This window comes from Globicephala melas, chromosome 5, assembly GCF_963455315.2.
Source record: "Globicephala melas chromosome 5, mGloMel1.2, whole genome shotgun sequence".
NCBI lineage: Eukaryota > Metazoa > Chordata > Mammalia > Artiodactyla > Delphinidae > Globicephala > Globicephala melas.
This window is the reverse complement of record NC_083318.1, coordinates 72,833,090-72,853,745: the sequence shown is the minus strand read 5'-3', so window position 1 is coordinate 72,853,745 and position 20,656 is coordinate 72,833,090. Positions and strand designations below refer to the sequence as shown.

The 20,656-nt window shown below is 35.4% G+C and overlaps 2 protein-coding genes across 38 annotated transcripts in view; one reads left to right on the top strand and one right to left on the bottom strand.

Moving 5' to 3' along the window:
• LNX1 (ligand of numb-protein X 1) overlaps positions 1-10,076 on the top strand; it is a 124,451-nt gene extending 114,375 nt beyond the window's left edge. Inside the window, exons 9-10 of one of the 4 annotated variants that reach the window (XM_060299330.2) lie at positions 5,145-5,303; positions 6,509-10,076. In XM_060299330.2, coding sequence (XP_060155313.1) covers positions 5,145-5,303; positions 6,509-6,599 — 250 coding nt within the window. In that variant the 3' untranslated portion in view covers positions 6,600-10,076. Of the gene's footprint in view, positions 1-5,144; positions 5,304-5,698 lie in introns of all 4 variants that reach the window. The other 3 variants (XM_030880536.2, XM_060299331.1, XM_030880538.2) reach the window with 3 other exon arrangements.
• Positions 3,594-20,656, bottom strand: part of FIP1L1 (factor interacting with PAPOLA and CPSF1) — a 68,634-nt gene continuing 51,571 nt past the window's right edge. For 5 of the 34 annotated variants that reach the window (XM_060299338.2, XM_070045575.1, XM_030880551.3 and 2 more), the window contains 3 exons: positions 15,854-16,067; positions 8,417-8,554; positions 3,612-7,653 (listed from right to left, as the gene is read on the bottom strand). In XM_060299338.2, coding sequence (XP_060155321.1) covers positions 7,506-7,653; positions 8,417-8,554; positions 15,854-16,067 — 500 coding nt within the window. In that variant the 3' untranslated portion in view covers positions 3,612-7,505. Of the gene's footprint in view, positions 7,654-8,416; positions 8,555-15,853; positions 16,068-20,656 lie in introns of all 34 variants that reach the window. The other 29 variants (XM_070045573.1, XM_030880548.3, XM_060299333.2 and 26 more) reach the window with 14 other exon arrangements.

Genomic DNA, 20,656 nt, shown 5'->3' with positions numbered 1-20,656 from the left:
ACTCACTTTCATTTCTGTGTTATTTTTCCCTTCAACGTCTTTCTTCTCGGCCCATTTCTTTTCCTCTTGTCTTATATCTCTCCCTTGAAATCTTGTATCTCTGCCTTGATCTTTTTTACAGAGCCATTGTTTCAGAAGTATTTTAAATTCACAGGAATAGGGTTGGTTATAAATTTCCTTTTCTCTAGCAGCATTTCATTTCTGTGGCAGCATTTTTCTGGTGAGTGATTTTTGTCTGTTACTGTTTTTACTGTTACTCTCCGCCTTTTCATTTATATGTCTCTGGTTCATTTTTTAACCTTTGAGCTAAATTTTTCCTGGAGTGGCTGTTTGCTGGAGGTTTATAATAAAAGGAAGGAACCAGGGCCATCTTGCAGGTTGGCATTTCTGATCTTGACTGCATAGAGCCCCAAAGGTGCCAGGTTCTCCCTCACTGATGCAATACCATGGGCATAAATGTCTCTAGTCATTTGGCATTAGTGATGTCCTAAGAGTTTCAGGCCTTAGCAAAAGTTACTTGCCTGCCGGAACCACTAGAGATTTAGGCTGCAAATAGTTTTTTTTTTTAATTCACAAAGAAGACATTTCCCTCCAAGTTATACATTTACCCAGTCAAACCTTTTCCCCTTTTGCTTAACAGATTTTGAGGGAAAACTATTTGCCCTAAAGTATGATCCAGCCACTTACCTAATATTCCCTACCAGTGAAGAAAAGTGATATGTCAGCAGGTCTAGAAACAATCTCTTTTCCAGGACATTGTGATCATGTCCTCAAGTGCAGTCCAACACGTAGAATGAATGTATATGAAGAGGGTACCATTAGTATGCTGAACCCCAGTGGGTGTCAGATATAATAAACAGTAGCAGAGAGTAAAAGTAGGTTATTAAGGACAATGCAAATGTGTCTCACCCTTATCAGGGATGCCTTTTGTACACCCCTGGGCAGTAGCTCCAGACATGGGCTCTAAGCTATACAAATGATCAGATGCAATTCACTTGGAGGGGATTCAGAAAACACTGAAGACCTTCTGCTTTATTCACTGTTGGCTCTCAGGGCCCACACTCCACATCTGGAAGTCTTTGAAAACATGCTCTCATCTGGACTAGTATGATAGTGATACACATTAATTCATTTCTTCTCTTGCCTAAGTATTTAACCTTTCACTTTCCTGAACTTCAGAAAGCATTTTGATGAGGACTGTCTGTATCGAAGAGCAGGGAGGCAAATATCATGGGTTGTTTTTTTTTTTTAAGTCAAAAACTTAAAACTTACATTTTAACTATAGGACAGGGACACTGTCAAGTACATCCAAACCCGGAATAGAAATAACAACTGCAACAGTAGCTCATACTGATATAACCTTTTCTGTGTGCCAGGCACTCTGCTAAGAGCTTTACATGTTCTTTGCATTTTTCACTCATTTAAAGCTCACCTCAGTCCTATGATCTAGGTACTAATATTATCGCCACTTTAAAGATAGGAGACTGCAGCACAGAGTGGTTAAGTAACTTGCCCAAGGTAACATGCTAGTTAATATGCAGAACTGGGATTTGAACCGGGCTGCCTGGTTGGGATCTTAACCACTATGCAGTGTTTGGGGAGCATCCTTTAGGAGGATGTGAAGCCTATATTTAGCTTTTATAATTTGAGTCTTACCGTTTCTTTACCATAAACAAGTTCTGCAGGAGTGTAAATGCCTCAGATTTCTGTCATTCAGTGGATGTGTCATGCACCCAGCAGCACCGTATGTATTTTTCTTCATTGCTTAGCCTCTTAGGCCTTAAATTTCTTGCCATTCTCCTCCCCACCTCCCACCATTACCTTCCCTGTGTGATGTTTGCTAATAAGTCACAGTCAATCCAGAATCAAATGAGTAGCTCCTGCCGAAGTCATTTAAGGAGCAAAATTAGTCTTTTATAATTGTCCCAAACTCACCTATATTTCTGGTGGGATATGAATGCACTTTTAATGTGTTTGTTGTAATAGTGGGTGGAGCCTCCACAGGAATACCTAGTGTCTCTGTAGGTCTTTAAATGGCTCTGCTTAGCAGGCATTCGTTGAATGAAATAATCAATAGAGTAGGTTCTAGGAATAGCCCTCATGGCCTTCATAATACAGTAAGCAACAACATGTCATAGTAAATTATTAAAAATTATGAATTAAAGAAGTTATAATTAAAATATTATGTAGGCACAGGGTGCTTTGGGAACCTAGGAGATACATTGGAGTGAATGGTGGTATGTTTCGTCTAGCTGGAGGACATAACCAAACTAGGAGAGTTAAGAATATCAGTTACTTTTCACAATCATGCTATGTAACAAACTAGCCACAAAACCTCAGTAGCAGAAAGTGAAAGTCGAAGAGGGAAGATGGAAGTGAGGCTGCCCACATCTGGAGCGTGCAGGCCAAGCCTGCAGAGCCCTGGGCCCACAGTGAGCGGCCCCTCTGATGTGCAGAATGCCCATTCCGTAGGGAACATCAGACACAGATCAGCTTCAGCTGACCCAGGCCAGGCGTCATTGATCTTGGCTGGCTCCCTCATGCATCTGCAGTCCTTTCTGGGTCGTTTAGGTGGCTCTGCTAATCTTGGTTGGCCATGCTCCTGTGTCTAGATTTGGCTGGCTCTGGCCAACGTCCCACTGATGATCTTATGGCTGAATCCAGAATCGGAGGGGGGCACCACAAAATTATACAATAAGTGGCACGGATGATACCAGGGAAGGGTGATGACTTGGGCCATTCATGTAATTATTTTACACAGTAAGGAAGAATGAGGAGATATTAGTTGTTTTGGACATGCTGAGGTTGAGATACCAGTGGAACATCAAGTTTGATAAACATGTCTACAGCAGCAATTCCCAAAGTTTTTTTTCAAGACCCCTACACTTATTTAGAGTATTGATGATCCCCAAGAGCTTTTGCTTATATAGGTTATACCTACTAATATTTTACCTTATATATTAATCTGAATAATTTTATTAAATCATTTAAAATAATCCATTATATATTAACATAAATAACATCTTTTATAAGAAGCAGTATTTTAAAAAATTACAAGAGTGGCAGTGTATGATTTTTGCAAACCTCTTTAATGTTTGGCTTAATAGAAGATAACTGGACTCTCATATCTACTTCTGCATTCAGTGTCCTGCCAGATCACTTACCACATGTCCTCTGGAAAATGTCACCATATGCTTGTAAGAAAATGAGAATGACTCATTAATGTTATGTTGAAATTTTTGTATTGGTAACGTAAAAATTTTAGATGATTATTTTTATAGCTTGTCCACATGGAATAAAATATTAAGAGTCAAGGTCCAAAGTGATAATTAATGAAAAAACCCAATGGTCAAAAGGGTGAGAAATACTTAAGTTTCGAGTATTGCTCCATGTACCCATTTATATGTTTTAAAGAACGTTAAGACATATTTAATCATAACCTTGGGTAAGAAGCACCCACCAGTTCTCCTCCAAACACTGGGCATAGGTGGGAACATAATGCTCTAGTGTCTGGGGAACAATTACCTGCTTTGAACATGAGCAGTCAGTGAGCCACTGTGTAAATGTGGTATCAAACACACCACAACTCCTACAGGATGAATTTACTAACATCAAGTATTACTGTGAAATACAGCAAATGAATATTTTATAATAAAAATATGGTTGTTTCCTTTAATGAATTCATATTTTTCAGCAATAATTTCAGCAAAAGAAATTATTGTAAATGATATATATGTATGACAACAGATACAAAACAAACTTGAGTTGCATTTTAGCACTACATTTTAAAGTTACCCACCAGACAAACCCAAAGCTTGTTTTACTTCAAATGGGAGTCGAAATGCCATGAAAAAGTCATGTTACATTGATTAGCAAGGTCAGTAACAAATGTAATGAGCAGCTTCATCACCAGAACATTTCTCAAGAGACTTTTTATTGGTTTTTCAAAAAAATTAGTATTTCAAGGTACAGTTTATAAACAAAATCACCAAATCTTGACTTTTACCAACACTGAAAATGCTAATTCTCTTTCAAACCAGTTCCTGGACTTGGGGGATTTTGGAGTCAAATCCAGCTCCTGACATACCTCTGTCATAACTGTAACACAGTTTTGTACTTAGCCTGCACCTATGTTAACACTGATCCAACTGCCACTGAATAATAAAAGGAACAGCTTCCTCAATCAAATTTTCTATTTTAGCTGAGGGTTCTACCCATTTACAAAAGACCTATGGTCTTTCTCCCATTCCTGTTATAACTTGCTATTCAGTTTTTAACTTACTGCCAGGTTTTTCTCCTTCAGTATGAATCATTCTTACAATCTTTAAATGCACCTCAGTCTCCATTCAGTATATTACGCTGCCTGCATGCTTCTATATAACCTATCAAACATGTAAAACTATGTATAAACTGGTATCTTTCAAAAGTCAGAACTTCAGCCAATGAATTAGGGTTACATTTAAATTTTTTCCACTGAGATATTAACGATTCAAAGAATTTTTCCTTCATTAAAAATTATTCACATCCATAAGGAAATAAAAATATGATAACTGTAAGTATGCTTGAATGTGGTTCATCAGTAAAGATTTAGGCATAACTTTAATATAAGTTGAGAAATTAAATCTTTAAGCCAGAAATGATTCTTTCCCAGTAGACATAAACAGAACATAATAGATGGTGTCACTTTTAAAAGGGTGGTTAGCTTTAGAAAAGAGAAAAATTAGAAATTAGAAATTTTTAGAAAAATTAGAAAAAGCCAGCTAGGGCTTCCCTGGTGGCGCAGTGGTTGAGAGTCCGCCTGCCGATGCAGGGGACACGGGTTCATGCCCCGGTCCGGGAAGATCCCACATGCCACGGAGCGGCTGGGCCCGTGAGCCATGGCCGCTGAGCCTGCACGTCCGGAGCCTGTGCTCCACAACGGGAGAGGCCACAAAAGTGAGAGGCCTGCATACCGGAAAAAAAAAAAAAAAGAGCCAGCTAAAAGCACAAAGGTAACTGGGCTATGACACAATTTTGAATGAGACCCATCCAGTGCTATTAAGCCTAAAAAAAATAATGCCAATAAAGGGAATGGGAGATGAATCACAGTAATTACTATGAGTTCGAATTAACTGCGCATTTACATTGATTTCGTTCTATTTCAGGTACCTGTACAACTGTAAAGATGTTATACTGCGAAGAAACACAGCTGGAAGTCTGGGCTTCTGCATTGTAGGAGGTTATGAAGAATACAATGGGAACAAACCTTTCTTTATCAAATCCATTGTTGAAGGAACACCAGCATACAACGATGGAAGAATCAGGTAATAATAATGACTACTTGACAAAAAACTTATATCCAAAGATTGTGTTTTATACATGCAAAAAGCCTGGCCCCATGTGAAATAAGGCACCTATTATATCTTTTTTTATCGGTAAGAAATTTAAAACATTTATGCAGCATTCCATTTCTAAGAAATCCAAAATGATTTGTTACTCTTGGTCCCATACAGCAACTTGCTATACTTTTAGCATTCTTTCTATAACAAGCTGAACAATAGAATTTGAAGAATTTAAGTGAGGGGGAGAACCTTAATTAGAAGTACTGATAACATAATTAAAACTGACAGATGGAGCAAAAACTGGGACCACCAAAAAAAACTTGCATTAACTTCAGCTGTGGCTCAAAATGTTAATCATGTACCTTTATTTTTTTTAGATGTGGTGATATTCTTCTTGCTGTCAATGGCAGGAGTACATCAGGAATGATACATGCTTGCTTGGCAAGGATGCTAAAAGAACTTAAAGGAAAAATTACTCTCACCATTGCTTCTTGGCCCGGCACTTTTTTATAGAATCAATGATGGGTCATAGAAAAACAGGAAATCACAAATAAGCTAAGTTGAAACAATGTATTTATCTTATCGATTTTTGTATTTGAAGGCTACAATGTAAAAATATAAACTTTAATGTCAGGAAAAGTAGGATCTAATGAAAAGCCAATTACACCTCAGAAAATATAATTCTCAAAATAGAAACATTACTAATAGTTTTTATTCAGTGTGGAGCATTTCTCATTACTCTAGAACTTTAAGTTTATATTTTTCTATTCAATAAAAAGCTCTTAAACAGCTGACATGGTTTGTATGCCCCCACTGAATTCAAATCATACAGTTAAATTAAAATCTGGTATATGCTGAGGTCTGCAAAGGGTACACTATGGGCATTTTAAAAACAATTTCCAGACAGGATTTTAAAAGTGCATTGCTGAAAAGTGTTCATCAAATGAGAAATAAATATTTTTCAAAAATTATATAGCTGTCTTTTAGTATGTGATACTAAGTTCATTTCTATTATCACTATTTAAAAGTTCTTAGTAATTCATTCTTTCAAAACCATGTTGCTACCATCACTGACAAATACCTTCTAAGGGCTATCCCTAAAAATGTTCACAGAATTCTATAAACTTGTACTTTCTTAAATGTAATGGGAAATGACTAATCTAAAGCTTATTTATTTTTATTCACAGTATAGCTAGTAACTGTATACAAACTCTACGTGCTGCTCAACCAACGAGCCTTGGAAGAACCATCAAGAAAGGCCAAACCAGCTTGACCTAGCTCATAAAAGATGGCTTTGAGGCAATTCAAATTTGTCACAGTGACGAGTATTTTGTCCATGTGCCTGCCAGAAACTACATTTAGGGCAAGTTATTTCAGAGGTCACCCAAGTGCCATTAGATTTTATTACTTTGGATAGAAAAGTTCCCCTTTAGTTTCACCATGAACCCAAATTTAGAACACTGAAAACCTGCTATCAAAAAGTTGTAGTATCAGGCTTCCCTGGTGGCGCAGTGGTTGAGAGTCCGCCTGCCGATGCAGGGGACTCGGGTTTGTGTCCCGGTCCGGGAAGATCCCACATGCCGCGGAGCGGCTGGGCCCGTGAGCCATGGCCGCTGAGCCTGCGCGTCCGGAGCCTGTGCTCCGCAACGGGAGAGGCCACAACAGTGAGAGGCCCGCATACCACAAAAAAAAAAAAAAAAAAAAGTTGCAGTATCAAAACTGTATGAGTTCTTTAATATGCAAAGCAATAGTGCCACAGCAGTGATAAAAGACTAGTTTTAATCTCAAGACTCAGAGGTGCCTTTTGATGCATTTTGCAGTGCAACTTCTTAAGAGACTGGTATTTGATTAACTCCTCAAGGAAACTGGCCAAGAGGGAACCTTGACCTTTATCAATCAGATATTATGTACACAGCTAAACATAGCTCTTTAAGTTCCCTGCTAAGTGACTCATTCACATTACTTTCTTCGATACAAAGTCATTACTGTCTATTTTTTAAATATTACAAGACAAAGATTTTTAACTTAACATGAAAAATTCACTCTTTTATTTTAGAAGAAAAAAGTTAACTTTTCATACTAAAAGAACAAGATTAAAGGCAAATTTCTTAAACATTATCCAGAAAAATAAGATTTATAGTATCTATTTCTGGCACTACTGTACACAAAAGGCCATAACCATGCCTATTCTGCAGGTGTAGCTTCGGTGCTCTCCTGTTCAGGGGCAGGCTCGCTGCCAGCTTCTTTTCCTTCTTTGCTTCTTTTAGATTTTTTGTGCTTGTGTCTCCTATGACTGTCTCCTTCTTCACTTTCATGGCGACGTCTACTATTACTAAAGAAAAAAGAAAGGTGTATTCTTAAAAATGTTTAAGTAGTGACGGATCAACCTACTTTAGGTAAATTCTCAGTATAACAGTGGGTTTTAAATAATCTAATACTTTCTTTTTCTCAAACACATTTTGGGGAGTAATTATTTTTTATGTGACCTTTATGCTGAGATTATATTTACATTTAATGCTCACCTTCATTAATATTTTCCTAGAACCCTAAGGACCATATACATTAGATTATGAGACCGACGCACCACCCACTATGCCAAGAGGGCCACTAGGGCCCATATACTTCATTCTAAAAGACTAAATTACAAATTAGAAACTGAAGCACTAGATCAGAACAGGAAATACTTCCTAGAGTTGATTTTAGGCAAACAATAGGCATTAAAATTTAATGCTGATTTTTTTTTTTTGGTGGGGGGGACTATAAGGCCCTGAATTTTCTTTGATTAAACTGAACATCAGTTTGTTTAATAACAATTACTACTAAAAACTGATTCATATGACAAATCCCCCCCCCACCCAAGATAATGTAGTAAGTCTAATTCTCATATTTTTTATTCCATGCTAATTTTGGCTTATGGGCATTATAATCTGGTTAGATTTCAATATCTTTGTTGAAACCTATAAGGAACCAACTATAGTCTTCCAATTAGGAACACATATAATGCTCTAGTGGTTACTTAGAAATGTTTGCTTTTACTTCCTGAAAACAAATCAATTTCTCTTGGCTTCAAAATGATTCACTATTAAAGAGCAAACCTTCGAGAGGACTTGTGTCTGGTTTCCTCTTTCTCTCTGTGTCGTCTTTCTCTGTGTCGTTCTTCTTTCTCCCGACTTGCTCTGTGGCGCTCATAGCCTCTTTCTGCATACTCCCTGTATCTGTATCGTTCTTCATCACTGAAATCAGAATAGAAACAAGTTTTCTTGACAACTGGATTGTTGATTCTGAATGACTTCAAGCTACAAAAGACGTGACCTGAGTCCAAACCAGAAGTCCTAATGTTAGCATCTTACACAGAATAGGTGCAAAGTATATACTTGTTGAACTGAGAGGAAAACAATGCTGCTCCCAAATTAGTACTAGATCTAATACAAGAATACAAAATATATAATGATTACACGTTATGTTAAAGGGCCAAGTTCTGTGCTTTCACAGTTGTTATAGGGTAGAAATTTTATATAAATGCTGTTTTTCTTCAAAATTTGGGAGCTGTAACTGATCTAAATTTTAATCAGCGGCTTCATTTTACTTTTTAGACTTAAAAGCATGTTTGTGTATCTCAGATTTCCAACCAAAATTCTTAATGATATTTATAAAATCTTAGGCACACAGTTAAGATTCTAAAAATATATTAAAAATATTTGGCTTATGACGACATAGTCCAAGTAGATAAAGGTTCTTAAGGTTTTGAATCACATAAAGTATATATTCATCTAATGAAGTGGTATAAACATTAAGAACAGAGTGACATCAAAGCAACTTCCATTTTCCAGTGCAAATTAGAAAGCAGGCAATTGTAAACCGCCATATATTGGCATTCTTAGTAGATGTGCAAATTTATGAATACAGGCATACCTCAATGATATGAACCGTAGGTTCAGTTTCAGACCAATAAAATAAATATCACAATAAAGCAAGTCCACAAAATTTGGATTTCGCAATGCATATAAAAGTTGTTTACACTATACTGCAGTCCGTTAAGTGTACAATAGCATTATGTCTAAAAATCAATGTACATGCCTTAATTAAGAATACTTTATTGCTAAAACATGCTAACCATCACCTGAGTCTTCAGCAAGTCTACGTTTTGCTGGTTTGAAATATTGTGAGAATCACCAAAATGTGACAAAGAAACAAGAAGTGAGCAAATCCTGTTCGAAAAGTGGCGCTGATTAATAAAGTATCATACAAGAGACTGAAAAAAAAAGCAATTTCCACAATATCCACACAAAATGCAGGCAGAAAATTGCCTACGGACATACTTGAATTCTGACATCCCAATAACTTAACGCTATCTGTGTGGTAAGGGAGGCGGGTTGCGGGGGTGGAGTGAGGAGGAGGAAGCTGGAGGGAGGGGACCATGGGAACAACTTCAAATCCATATTAAGCTCTGCCTCCATTTTCTGATTTTGGAGAGAATGGACTAGTGAAACTGGGACTGATGGTAGTCATCTTTACCTCCTTAGACCTGTCTCTCCACGTCCTTTCGTGAAAATGGAGACATACTTCTGTTTTTCTCTCAATCCTTCAAGTCTATTTTTTCTTTTTGTTCAGCACAGAAGTCAACATTTTCTACATCCTAATGTCAGTAAACTCTTAGAATGAATAAAAATATCTTTTAGAACACTGTGTACTAAAGAGCTTTGGTTTCTAGAAATATATGTTTTATACAAATTATTAAATTAGAATTTGTACATAGCCTCAAGATGTTAAGGAATCTGAGAGAGAATAACAGGAGACAGAATCAGGTGAAAGTATAAGCCATATAAAAACAAAGCCTAACTGTGGTCTCTTAGCAAAAGTGATAATTCAGGAGTGCGACACCTAAAGCCAAGTCATATTGCTGACCAAGTTATTATTGCCTGTGATACATTTTTAATGTTATTTTAAAGAGTATTCATATATGCATATATATATGGATGATACACACACACACACACACGGACACATATATTACATACAAACACGATTTTTTTTCTAATCATAAATGTGTACTTGGTACTGGGGAGGTGGAAGCGTGTCATCAGAAAGGCAATGCACCATGACAGGCAGTGTGGAGTAGCAGGAAGAGTCCGTGCAGAGCAGGCCCAGGAACACGTCCTGACTGTTACTTCCTAAGTGTATGACCCAGGGTAAGTTACTTAACCTCTGTGAACACTCAGTTTTCTCATCTGTAAAACTGGCAACAGTCTTTTTCAGGATAGTGGTAGAATTGGCAATAACATTTATAAAGTGTTTGGAACAAGAGCAGGCCCTCAAATGGCCGCTAACAGGCAGGCTCACCATCTTCATTAAATTTAATGTTAAAATTTTCAGAAGCAGAACGCTTTCTGTAAAGGTGACTGTTTCTAATAAAGTTTCTAAAGGAGAATAAACTCACACCTACCATGACAAACGAATATTAGCATTAATATTATCCTCTTTAAAAATGAGGTTCTTTGTAATGATTCCAACTGGATTTACCTAAAAATAACTAAGGTCAATTATCTCATAATTCGTCCTTTGTAACCCTGTTTTTTCCCTCTAACCCTCACACCAATTCTTGTTAGCTTTGAGGCCTTTAAGATTCTGAAGGCAGCCATCTGATGGGACCCTTCCTACAGATGGTGGAAGATTTGGTCTCGTACACAAAATGTAAAGACCCCTTCTCTGATAAGCAGCTGTAGCACAAAGGTTTCTCTGAGCCTGGAAATCATTAGAGCTCATTTCAAACACCCTAGAATGACCAGCCTTCTCTCTGGCCCACAATTAAGCGGCCTAAAAAACAGATGTTGAAACTGGTCTGTAATTTTCAAAACAATGACTCTAATTTGTAACAACACATACTACATGCCATATTGCTGAAATCTCAGTCTTGAGAAAAAAAAAGGCCTTTCCTTATACTTCATTTGGATTTTCCAGAGAACACTTTATTCCTGGGATAATTCAGAACAACACAAAATTCTTCCACCTTTTTTTCCCTCTCTGGCCTTGAACTTTTAGTCAGATTTAAGTAAACATTACGCCTGATGCCCTATAGCTAGCAACATGAAAATCAAATATGGTTTAACCATTAACACTTTCAGCTTCAATAAAAATTAAGTAGCATTTGTGCATGAGTGTGTTTGAAATGGACAAAGAATTTTATAAACACTATAATTTATGCAAAGAAAAGTTACGAGCTCTAGCAAAGCAATTCATTTCAGACTTGTTTCCTATGAAGTTCTGCATTAAGCTCCTTACCTTGTGAACATGTACATTCTAGAGATAACAGTACTATCTCAAATATATTAATTTTAACTACATTAGAAACAATTCAACTTCCCAGAAAGTAATGCGCTTGAACTTAACAGAATTCATGCACTTATGTGACTGAAGTTATTAACAGCACATGTCCCACCACACAAACTCAAAACATACACTTCAACACACACATACACACAAACATGCATGTATGTACCATACCTTTACTTATCTAGTCAATAAAATGTTACCAGGTGCCTACAGTGTGTAAGTCATATTATTAGGAGCTACAGGAAGGAAAAAGATTAATAAATCCTATGGAGTTTCTTCTTGCACTTTTTTTTACATAAAGTTTTAAACTTCTAACCAGTCCTAGATATTGTGACAATATTACATGGTTAAATCTGTAACGACAGTGTATGAGTAATTCTGTATCCTCAGCACACAACTCTGTGCCTGGTACATAACAGGAACTCAAAAAATGTCAGTTACATGAGAGAGTGGCATGGATACATACACACTACCAAATGTAAAACAGCTACCTAGTGGGAAGCAGCCACATAGCACAGGGAGATCAGCTCAGTGCTTTGTGTCCACCTAGAGTGGTGGGACAGGGAGGGTGGGAGGGAGACGCAAGAGGGAAGAGATATGGGGATATATGTATATGTATAGCTGATTCACTTTGTTATACAGCAGAAACTAACACACCATTGTAAAGCAATTGTACTCCAATAAAGGTGTTAAAAAAAAAGTTTACATGAATGAAAGAATGAATCTGGTTCCCCACCACCCCCGAAAGAGGAAGAAAAAAAAAATCAAGTACAGAAAGAGTAATAAAAACAAATGAAAAGTAATAAATTTTTAAACTACCTAATTTCAAGACTAGAAAGGATTTTAAGTAATATCTCAACCATATTTCCAGTAGACAGTATGGCTCTAGTGTTGCTTTAATTTCTCTATGCTTCCATTTCCTCATCTGACAAATCAAAATTTAGACTGGATAACCCCTAAGGACCTTTCTGGATTAAGAAGTATATGATTACATGATCACATCTAACAAAACAAATGCTGTCTGAATCAAGCATATGCTCACATCTTGAACTGATATATTACTTCATCTCATCCAGCAAAATCAGAAAACTGTGTACCTTACATTTATCTTATCCATAAAAATAGCTGATAACAAAAAAAAGTTATCTTTAACTTATTTCATTCTACATTGTGAAGGTACCTAAATGGATATGTTAATTAGAAAGATGCCCAAATTAACGCTTTGATATAAGGGTTGATTTTTATCCATTTCAAAACCTATCTGGCTAACACAGTTTCACCAACAGTTTTCAAGATTGTTTTTTCTCTATTGTATTCACCCTCCTCCCTGATACGTGTTAAGTCATTTTATTCACTGACACATTCATTATGTTCCAGGCATTACTGTACAAAGTGCTGAGGATACAGAGATGAAAAATGATAGTCAACACCCTGAAAGAGAAAGACATGCTTTAAAGAAAATACACAAAATGCTTAGGGAGCATGTGAAGGAATAATTAATTCTTTCTTTCAGGTTCAGAGTTGCTCACAGAAGACAAATACGAGCTGAACCTTGAAGAATCAGTGAAAGTTTGTGAGGCAGAGAGGACAGGAATAACATGAAGAAGGGAAGTGCTAAACTATGAGGCTTTCCAGAAGAGCAAGTAGTTCAGTGTAGCTAGAGCATGCAGTATATTGCCTTGGGAGAGAACCAGGGTTAAAATATAGAAAGGTGCACTGAATTTGTGACTTACGGATCATAAAAAGAATTTTGACTTTATTCTTTATGCTAGCAATAAATGAATTCTTTCCAATGGCACAGAAAGTTTTAGGGAATCAACTTCTAGGTCCCCAACTTCCATATTTATTCTTTCCTGAACATGAACTGCCTAATGATACACCTGTAGGTAACACATATGCCACTTCTCTGGCTAACCTCTCCTCCATCACGTTCCTGGCCTTTTACAAAAGAAAGGCATTCTTTTCACCAATTTTACTACAGTACATTATTGGCTCAGGGTATAAAAACCATCATGGCATCAACAAGATCTAATTTAAAATATTAGTGTCAGTAAGACCTATTTTATTCAAAGAACCATAAAGCTTCTATAGGGCTTTAGGCCTTTCTCTCTTATACATCTGTCTGCTACAAAGTATGAAGTAAGAAATGGAATATTTTGGCCTGTGTCCTGGGATGTTCTAACGTCAGATATCGTGTAGAGTAGTGTGGAGTCATAAGAATTTTCCCTGAACTAGTAAAAAAACAAAACCAAAAATTCCTTCTGAAGGAAAGCAAAAGAAAGTGCTGGGGAGGCAGCACCTTATTTTGAATTCTGTGACTATTTTATCTTAGACTTAGACAGGAAATATGGATTAAACTCATTTAACTGAACAGAAAAATGAAGTCAGACTTTTTTCCCATAGAAATTGGGTGTGATGTGGCTGCTGGCTTGACAATAGGAGCTGTCTTTTACCAGTTAAGTTATTTGGTAGCTATTTTCCATAAATGGAATGGGGGAAATTTGCAGCTCCAGGTTTGCATGAAAATAAATATCAAATACACATAAAGGTGTTTCATTTTTACAGACATTTTGGAGAAGATATATTTCCATTTTCCTAACCCTTTCTAAGCATATTAAGTTGAACAGGGTACCTCTAAAATAAAGAGTATTAAGTATAATTGGTAGTCTTCTAATAAGTCTTGGTAAAGCCCTTTTGGTGTTCTTCCAAGAAACTGAGAAAACTAAAGACTTTGGAAACAGGGTCTTTGCAGATGTAATCATCAAGGCAAGACGAGGTCTGACTGGATTTGGCTGCACCCTAATCCAAAGACTGTTACCCTTATAAAAATAGGGAAATTTGTACACAGACACAGAGAGGAGAATGCTGTGTGAAGACAGACACAGATTGGAGTGAAGCATCATCTACAAACCAAGGGATACCAAGGATTGCTAACAACCACCAGAAGTTACAAGAGAGGCGGGGAACAAATTCTCTCAAAGCCTACAAAAAGGAACTAAACCTGCTGCCACCTTGATATCAGACCTCTAGCCTCCAGACCTGTGAGAGTAAATTTCTGTTGTTCTAGGCTAACCAGTCTATGGTACTTTTATTGTAGCAGCCGTAGAAAACAATTTCACCAAGTAACAATCAGGTGGTTTCCAACTATCTGCTTTTAAGAAAACTGAGCCATGAGGTAATAGATTCTTAAAAGTAACTTTTCATGACAGGTTAGCTGTGTAATTTTGACATATCACTAAATCTTAAAGTGCTCAAATAACTTAGTGACAGAACCGCAACAAAATTCCATCAATTCTTATTTACATATTTTATGTGAACAAGGTTTCTCAATGCTTACATTTATATATTAAAAAAAGAAAGAAAGAAAGAAATATAATCAATGGCAAAGCCTTTTTTCCCCTAACAGTAGTAACATTCATTCATGGATACAAATATTATTTAGGGATGGGAAGAAGCGCTTCCATCACATTAAAGAATGTAGTTATGTTAAATTATTTTTCAGAATTTGTATTATATTTATATATAAAAATAAATAACTAAAATCAAAAAATTTTTCAATACTTAATCTTATGGTCATTAATTTTTTAATACATTTTAACTTACATAGGTATGTTGCAGGGAAGACTGATAGGATGGATCAATTAAAAAAACTTTCAAGAAAAAAAATATTTTGCATTAGAATAAAATTCTTTGGGGGACGTGGCTCAGAAGTAAGAATTCGAGCACAAAAAGAAACGCAGAATTTCCACCTGTTACAGAGCTTGTTTATGTATTTTTTAAAAATGGATAATGATGTTCAGCAAATCACTATAGTATTCTTAATCCAATGGATATATAATAGAGTAATGATAACTTTATTTTAAAATTGTGAGATTTATAACAGACTGGAAATTATATCTATATAGCCAACTATTTATACTTAAGGTGAAAAATTTTTGATGCCAAGATAAAAATATGTGAGGGGGTATGACATTTTCAAAATTGTTTTAAGGAAGAAATGAACAAACAAATTTGAAGACTGCTGCTTTAGGTAGTGGGAAGTCCTTATGAATAAACAGCCTTGATGCTTTTAAAATGGCTATCCTAACTACTCTTCAAGCAATCCTTTCCCAATTGTAGTGGATCTTCCATCCTGGCACTGAATATAAATTCTAAAGTGCATATAAAATACAGGTGTACAAATTACTGCACGCTGAACATACCTGTTGAAAACACTCGGCGTGGGACTATGATCACGCTCCCTCTCTCTCTCTCTGGTGCGTTCTCTTTCTCTGTCTCGATCACGATCTCGTTCTCGGTCTCTGTCTCTGTCTCTATCTCGGTCTTTCTCTCTTCTTGAGTAATAGTCCCATTGCTTACTGGTGTCCACAAGACTAGGCCATGAAGGAGCAGAACCAGGAAGGTGGGGAAAGGCAACTACAGAGAAAAAATAATAATAATTAAAAACAAAAGTTATGGTACCTAAAAAACAAAGAAGACCAAAAAAAGTAAATATCCCACAAAAATGCTTCACTAGATTAAAAAAAATTATTTTATATATAGAATAGAGAAATAACATATGGTGAATACCCACAGTCTGGGTAAATACCCAGAAACAAACCTTAAAGATCTAACATATAGACTCTTCATTTTGCAAGGTGAACAGCAAATGAGAATTAGATACACCACAAACTTCCCAATACATCAAAAATATAAACCAGAATACATAAGGACATCTTCAAAGTGCTGAAAGAAAGTAACAACCTAGAAATATGTACTCAAAATTATATTTCAAGAATAAGATTAAAACAAAGGCATTCATAAACAAAAATAAGCGAAAGTTATAAACAACAGAGTTCACCAAAAAAAACTTCTACCAGATATATGCATATTACATTTCAAGAGTAACCACTAAAAAACAGAAATAAGTATATTATTTCAAAACAATGTAGGGAAAAATAGAATTTTTAAAAAATCACCTGAAAAATTCAGTCAATTCAAAACAGAACTAGAAAGAATGGGGGTATGGGAGACAAGTGTGAATAGCTCAAAAATCACAATACAAAAGACACTGAATTAATTAATCAGTTAAGTGACAGAGATTATTGATTTGTACTTTTAAAAATTCTACCTAAATGCTGAAGATAAGAGACATAAAAAACACACAAAATGGTTGAAAGTAAAAGAATGGGAGAAAAAAAGGAAAATACTAATAAAATAAAATACTAATAAAATAGTAATAAAATAAAATACTAATATCCCCCAATTTCCATATGAGTAGCTGTATTAAAGCAGACTCATACAAAAAGGATTACTCCGGGAAGAAAGGATGACTACTTGAAGGTGGAGGATGCAACTGACCAAGAAGACAGAACAAATTAAACTTCCAAATATCTAACACCATTGCCTTACTTTTTACGGAGTAAAAACTAACAGAATACAGGTAGAAATAGAAAAATCCACCATGATCGTGGGAGATTAACATACTCTTTCCATTACTGACACTTCAAGCAAACAAAAAAATCACTATAGATATATGAGGACCGAGCAAAATACCGCTAACAAAGTTGATTTAATGGACATAACATAGAATACTGCCCAGGGCAGGTAAAGAATACTCATTCTTCTCACCCATATGAAACATTTATAAAAATATACTATGTACTTTCAAAGGATAAGTGTAATAGACATGTTCTCCGACCACCATACAATTTAAATTAGAAGTAAAAATTAAAAATTATGGGAAAATAATCTCCATATATATCAAATTTAAAACACACTTCTGATAACTCAAGGGTCAAAAAAGTCATAAATTTAAAATAATTTAAAAACCGAACATAAACAAAAACCCAATATATCAAAAGTCTAGAAATGAAAACTGTTCTGGAGGGAAATTAATCTTAAAAAACACTACATTAGAAAAGATGGAAAGTGAATGAATTAAGCTTTCAACTTATGAACCCAGGAAAAAATAGAAAAATCTAACAGAAGGGAGATAATAAAGATAAAAGTAGAAATCAAGTAAATAGAAAACTACCATACAATAAACAAAGCTAAAAGTTGGTTTTTAAAGACTAGATGAATAAAACATGATAATCTTTTGACAGGATTAAGAAAAAAGAGACCTCATAAAAATTATCAGAACCAATAAGGGACTACAACTACAGATGTTGCAGAGATTAAACAATACAGAGAATATTATATACTTTAGACCAACACATTAAGTAACTCAAGAGTGAAAAGAAATCTTGACTAGTACCATAATTATTAAAGACATTAAACCCGTAATTTAAAACCTTCCCACAAGACCAGATGGCTTTTACAGGTGACTTTTACTACAGATCACTCTAATAATATACAAACTTCCAGAGAATAGGAAAAAAAGATTATTGCCTAACTTATCCCATGTGGCTTGTATAACCTTAATACTAAAACCAGTTAAGGACAGTACAAATAAAGGAGAATCACAGAACAATCTTACATATGAACTTAGTTGTCAAAATCCTAAATAAGTCAGTGTTTATTTTTAAAAATAAAAAGGTAAAATCAATCATGACCAAGTTAGGTTTACCTCAGCAAATAAAAGGTGGCTCAATATTAGAAAAATTTAGAAATCTGCCACATTTAACAGAGAAGGAAAACAGTATGATCAACTCAGAAAGCATCTCATAAAGCTCAATATCCGTTCACAGTTTAAAAGCCCTTGGAAAACAAGAAGAGATTTTCCTTATACTGACATAGGGTTTTATCAAAAACCTAAGAGTAAAAATCTAGTAGTATAAATATAAAAGCATTTCCTTTAAAAAAAAAGGGGGGGTATCCCCAGACAAGAACTCCACTTTCAGTACTTCAATATTACATGGAGATCCTAGCCAGAACAATAAGACCAAAAAAAGGGGGTTGGGGGCGGGGGGAGGTGAGGAATAAGAATCTGAAACGGAAGGAATTGCAGATGATACTGCCTGAAGAGAATTCACAGACAAATTATAGTGAGAGTTCAACAGGTAACAGGCTACAAGATCAACATATATATTGATCAATAAATATACATATAAATAAAACAAAAACCAATTATATTTCTAAATACAAGCAAACACAAACAGTACATGGAGCTTAAATGAATATACCATTTATAAGAACAAAAAATAGGTACCTATGACTAAATCTAACCAAAGATGTGCAAGAAGTGTATGGAGACAATTATAGCACTCAGCTGAAACACATTAAAGAACACCTCCCTACATGGAGAGTACTTGTTCATACATTAACACAATGTTGTAAGGTATGAATTCCTACAAATTGTTCTAGAGCATCAATGTAACAAATAACATGGTATAGTAAGAGAAAGGACTCTGGAGCAAGGCTACAAGGTTTCAAAGCCTGCCTCTGCCACTTATTGTGTGACATTGGGAAAATGGCCTTAATCTGGCTGTTCTTAAATTCCCTAGTCCATAAAATGAGGGTCGTAACACTATGCCTGCTTTATAAGACTGTGAGGATTACATGAGTTAACAGTGTTTGTCATACTGTATGCATAATATAAGCGTTAATTATTAATAAAAATCAACAGAGTTTTTCATGGAATTTGCAAAGTTGATTCTAAAATAGATATATAAGAGCAATGGCCCCAAAATACTTCTGAAGCAGAATAAGGTAGATAGATTTCGCTGAACCAGGTATCAGATTTACTAAAGAACTCAAAATTAAGGTAGTGTGGCATTATTAGCACAGGGACAGTTAAATTAACCAAATGAATAGTCTAGAAAGGTAAGAAACAGATCCATGCATGCAGGGAAACTTGATACACGAATGGAGAGATGACACCGTAGATCCCTCAGGAAGGATAAACAAGTAACACTGGGACAATTACATCTTTACTTCATAACGTAGGCAAAAATTAATTCCAGATGGCTTAAGAACTTACACAGGAAAAAGAAATTTGAAAACTTTTTTTGGGGAAAAATGTATTAAAGAATATCTTTGTATACTTGAGGTAGAGAAACTCATGGTTCAAATATGAACCCAATTAAAATGTGGTATGACTTTGCACAGTTGATGAAGTGTTAAAAAAAATGATACTTTTAATGTATTTGCCATAGAAAATTTCTTCTTTGAGGGGCTTGAGTATAATTATCGGTATAGTACAGAATATTTACACAGTCATAATAATATGACTATGGTTTAGCTTTTAGAATAAAATATTTGTCAGGGCACAGATAATTTTGGTTACAAGACAGAATGTTAGAAGTACAGCTGATCAAAGCAGGGAGGCAGAGGTGGAAAAAGAGGTGAAGGCTTGGAAAGACACAGTAGTAGAAACTGATGGTGCATGAAACAGAGGGTAGGTATATAAATAAAAAGAGGAAGAAAGAGAGTAATATAATTTCACTTCAGGGGAATAGGAGAGGAGTAATGATGGTAAGTGAGTAAAATACACATCCATCACAATAAGAAGATAACAGATGGTATCTAAAGTTATATAATCAAGAAATAGGGTGATAAGCCTATGTAGAAATGCCATGCAGACCATCAAAAGAACTAAAAACCATTAAAAATGTCTGTCTCTGCAGTTCTTCAATATTCCTGCAAAGATTACTTTTAAACTAGGTATTACTTTGTAAGCACAATCTTAATATGCACATCAAGAAAAATCATTGTTTTCCATCTACAGTTACTTAGTTTAGTAGTATTTGAGGATGAACTACAAAATTCTAAAATAAACAAAGGTAAAACAGAATTACCGATAAAGAGGAAGTAGTAGTTATCATCTTCATCCCAAGGCTTTGTTTGACTGGAATAAAGAAACCTAACTTTCCTCTATTTAATTCTTGTGCTATGCTTTATCATTGTTAGTACTAAAGACATCCTCATTAAAGGGGGGAAAAGCGCTCATCTCTGAGGGGGTGGTAAAGAGTGAGCAGAAAACTCTTGCTTTTTTATTAAAAATGTGCATGTATTACTTTGAGAAAAAGTTAAATGCTTAATTAGCCAGTTTTTAAAAATGAAATCTTCCACAAGGAAACTGA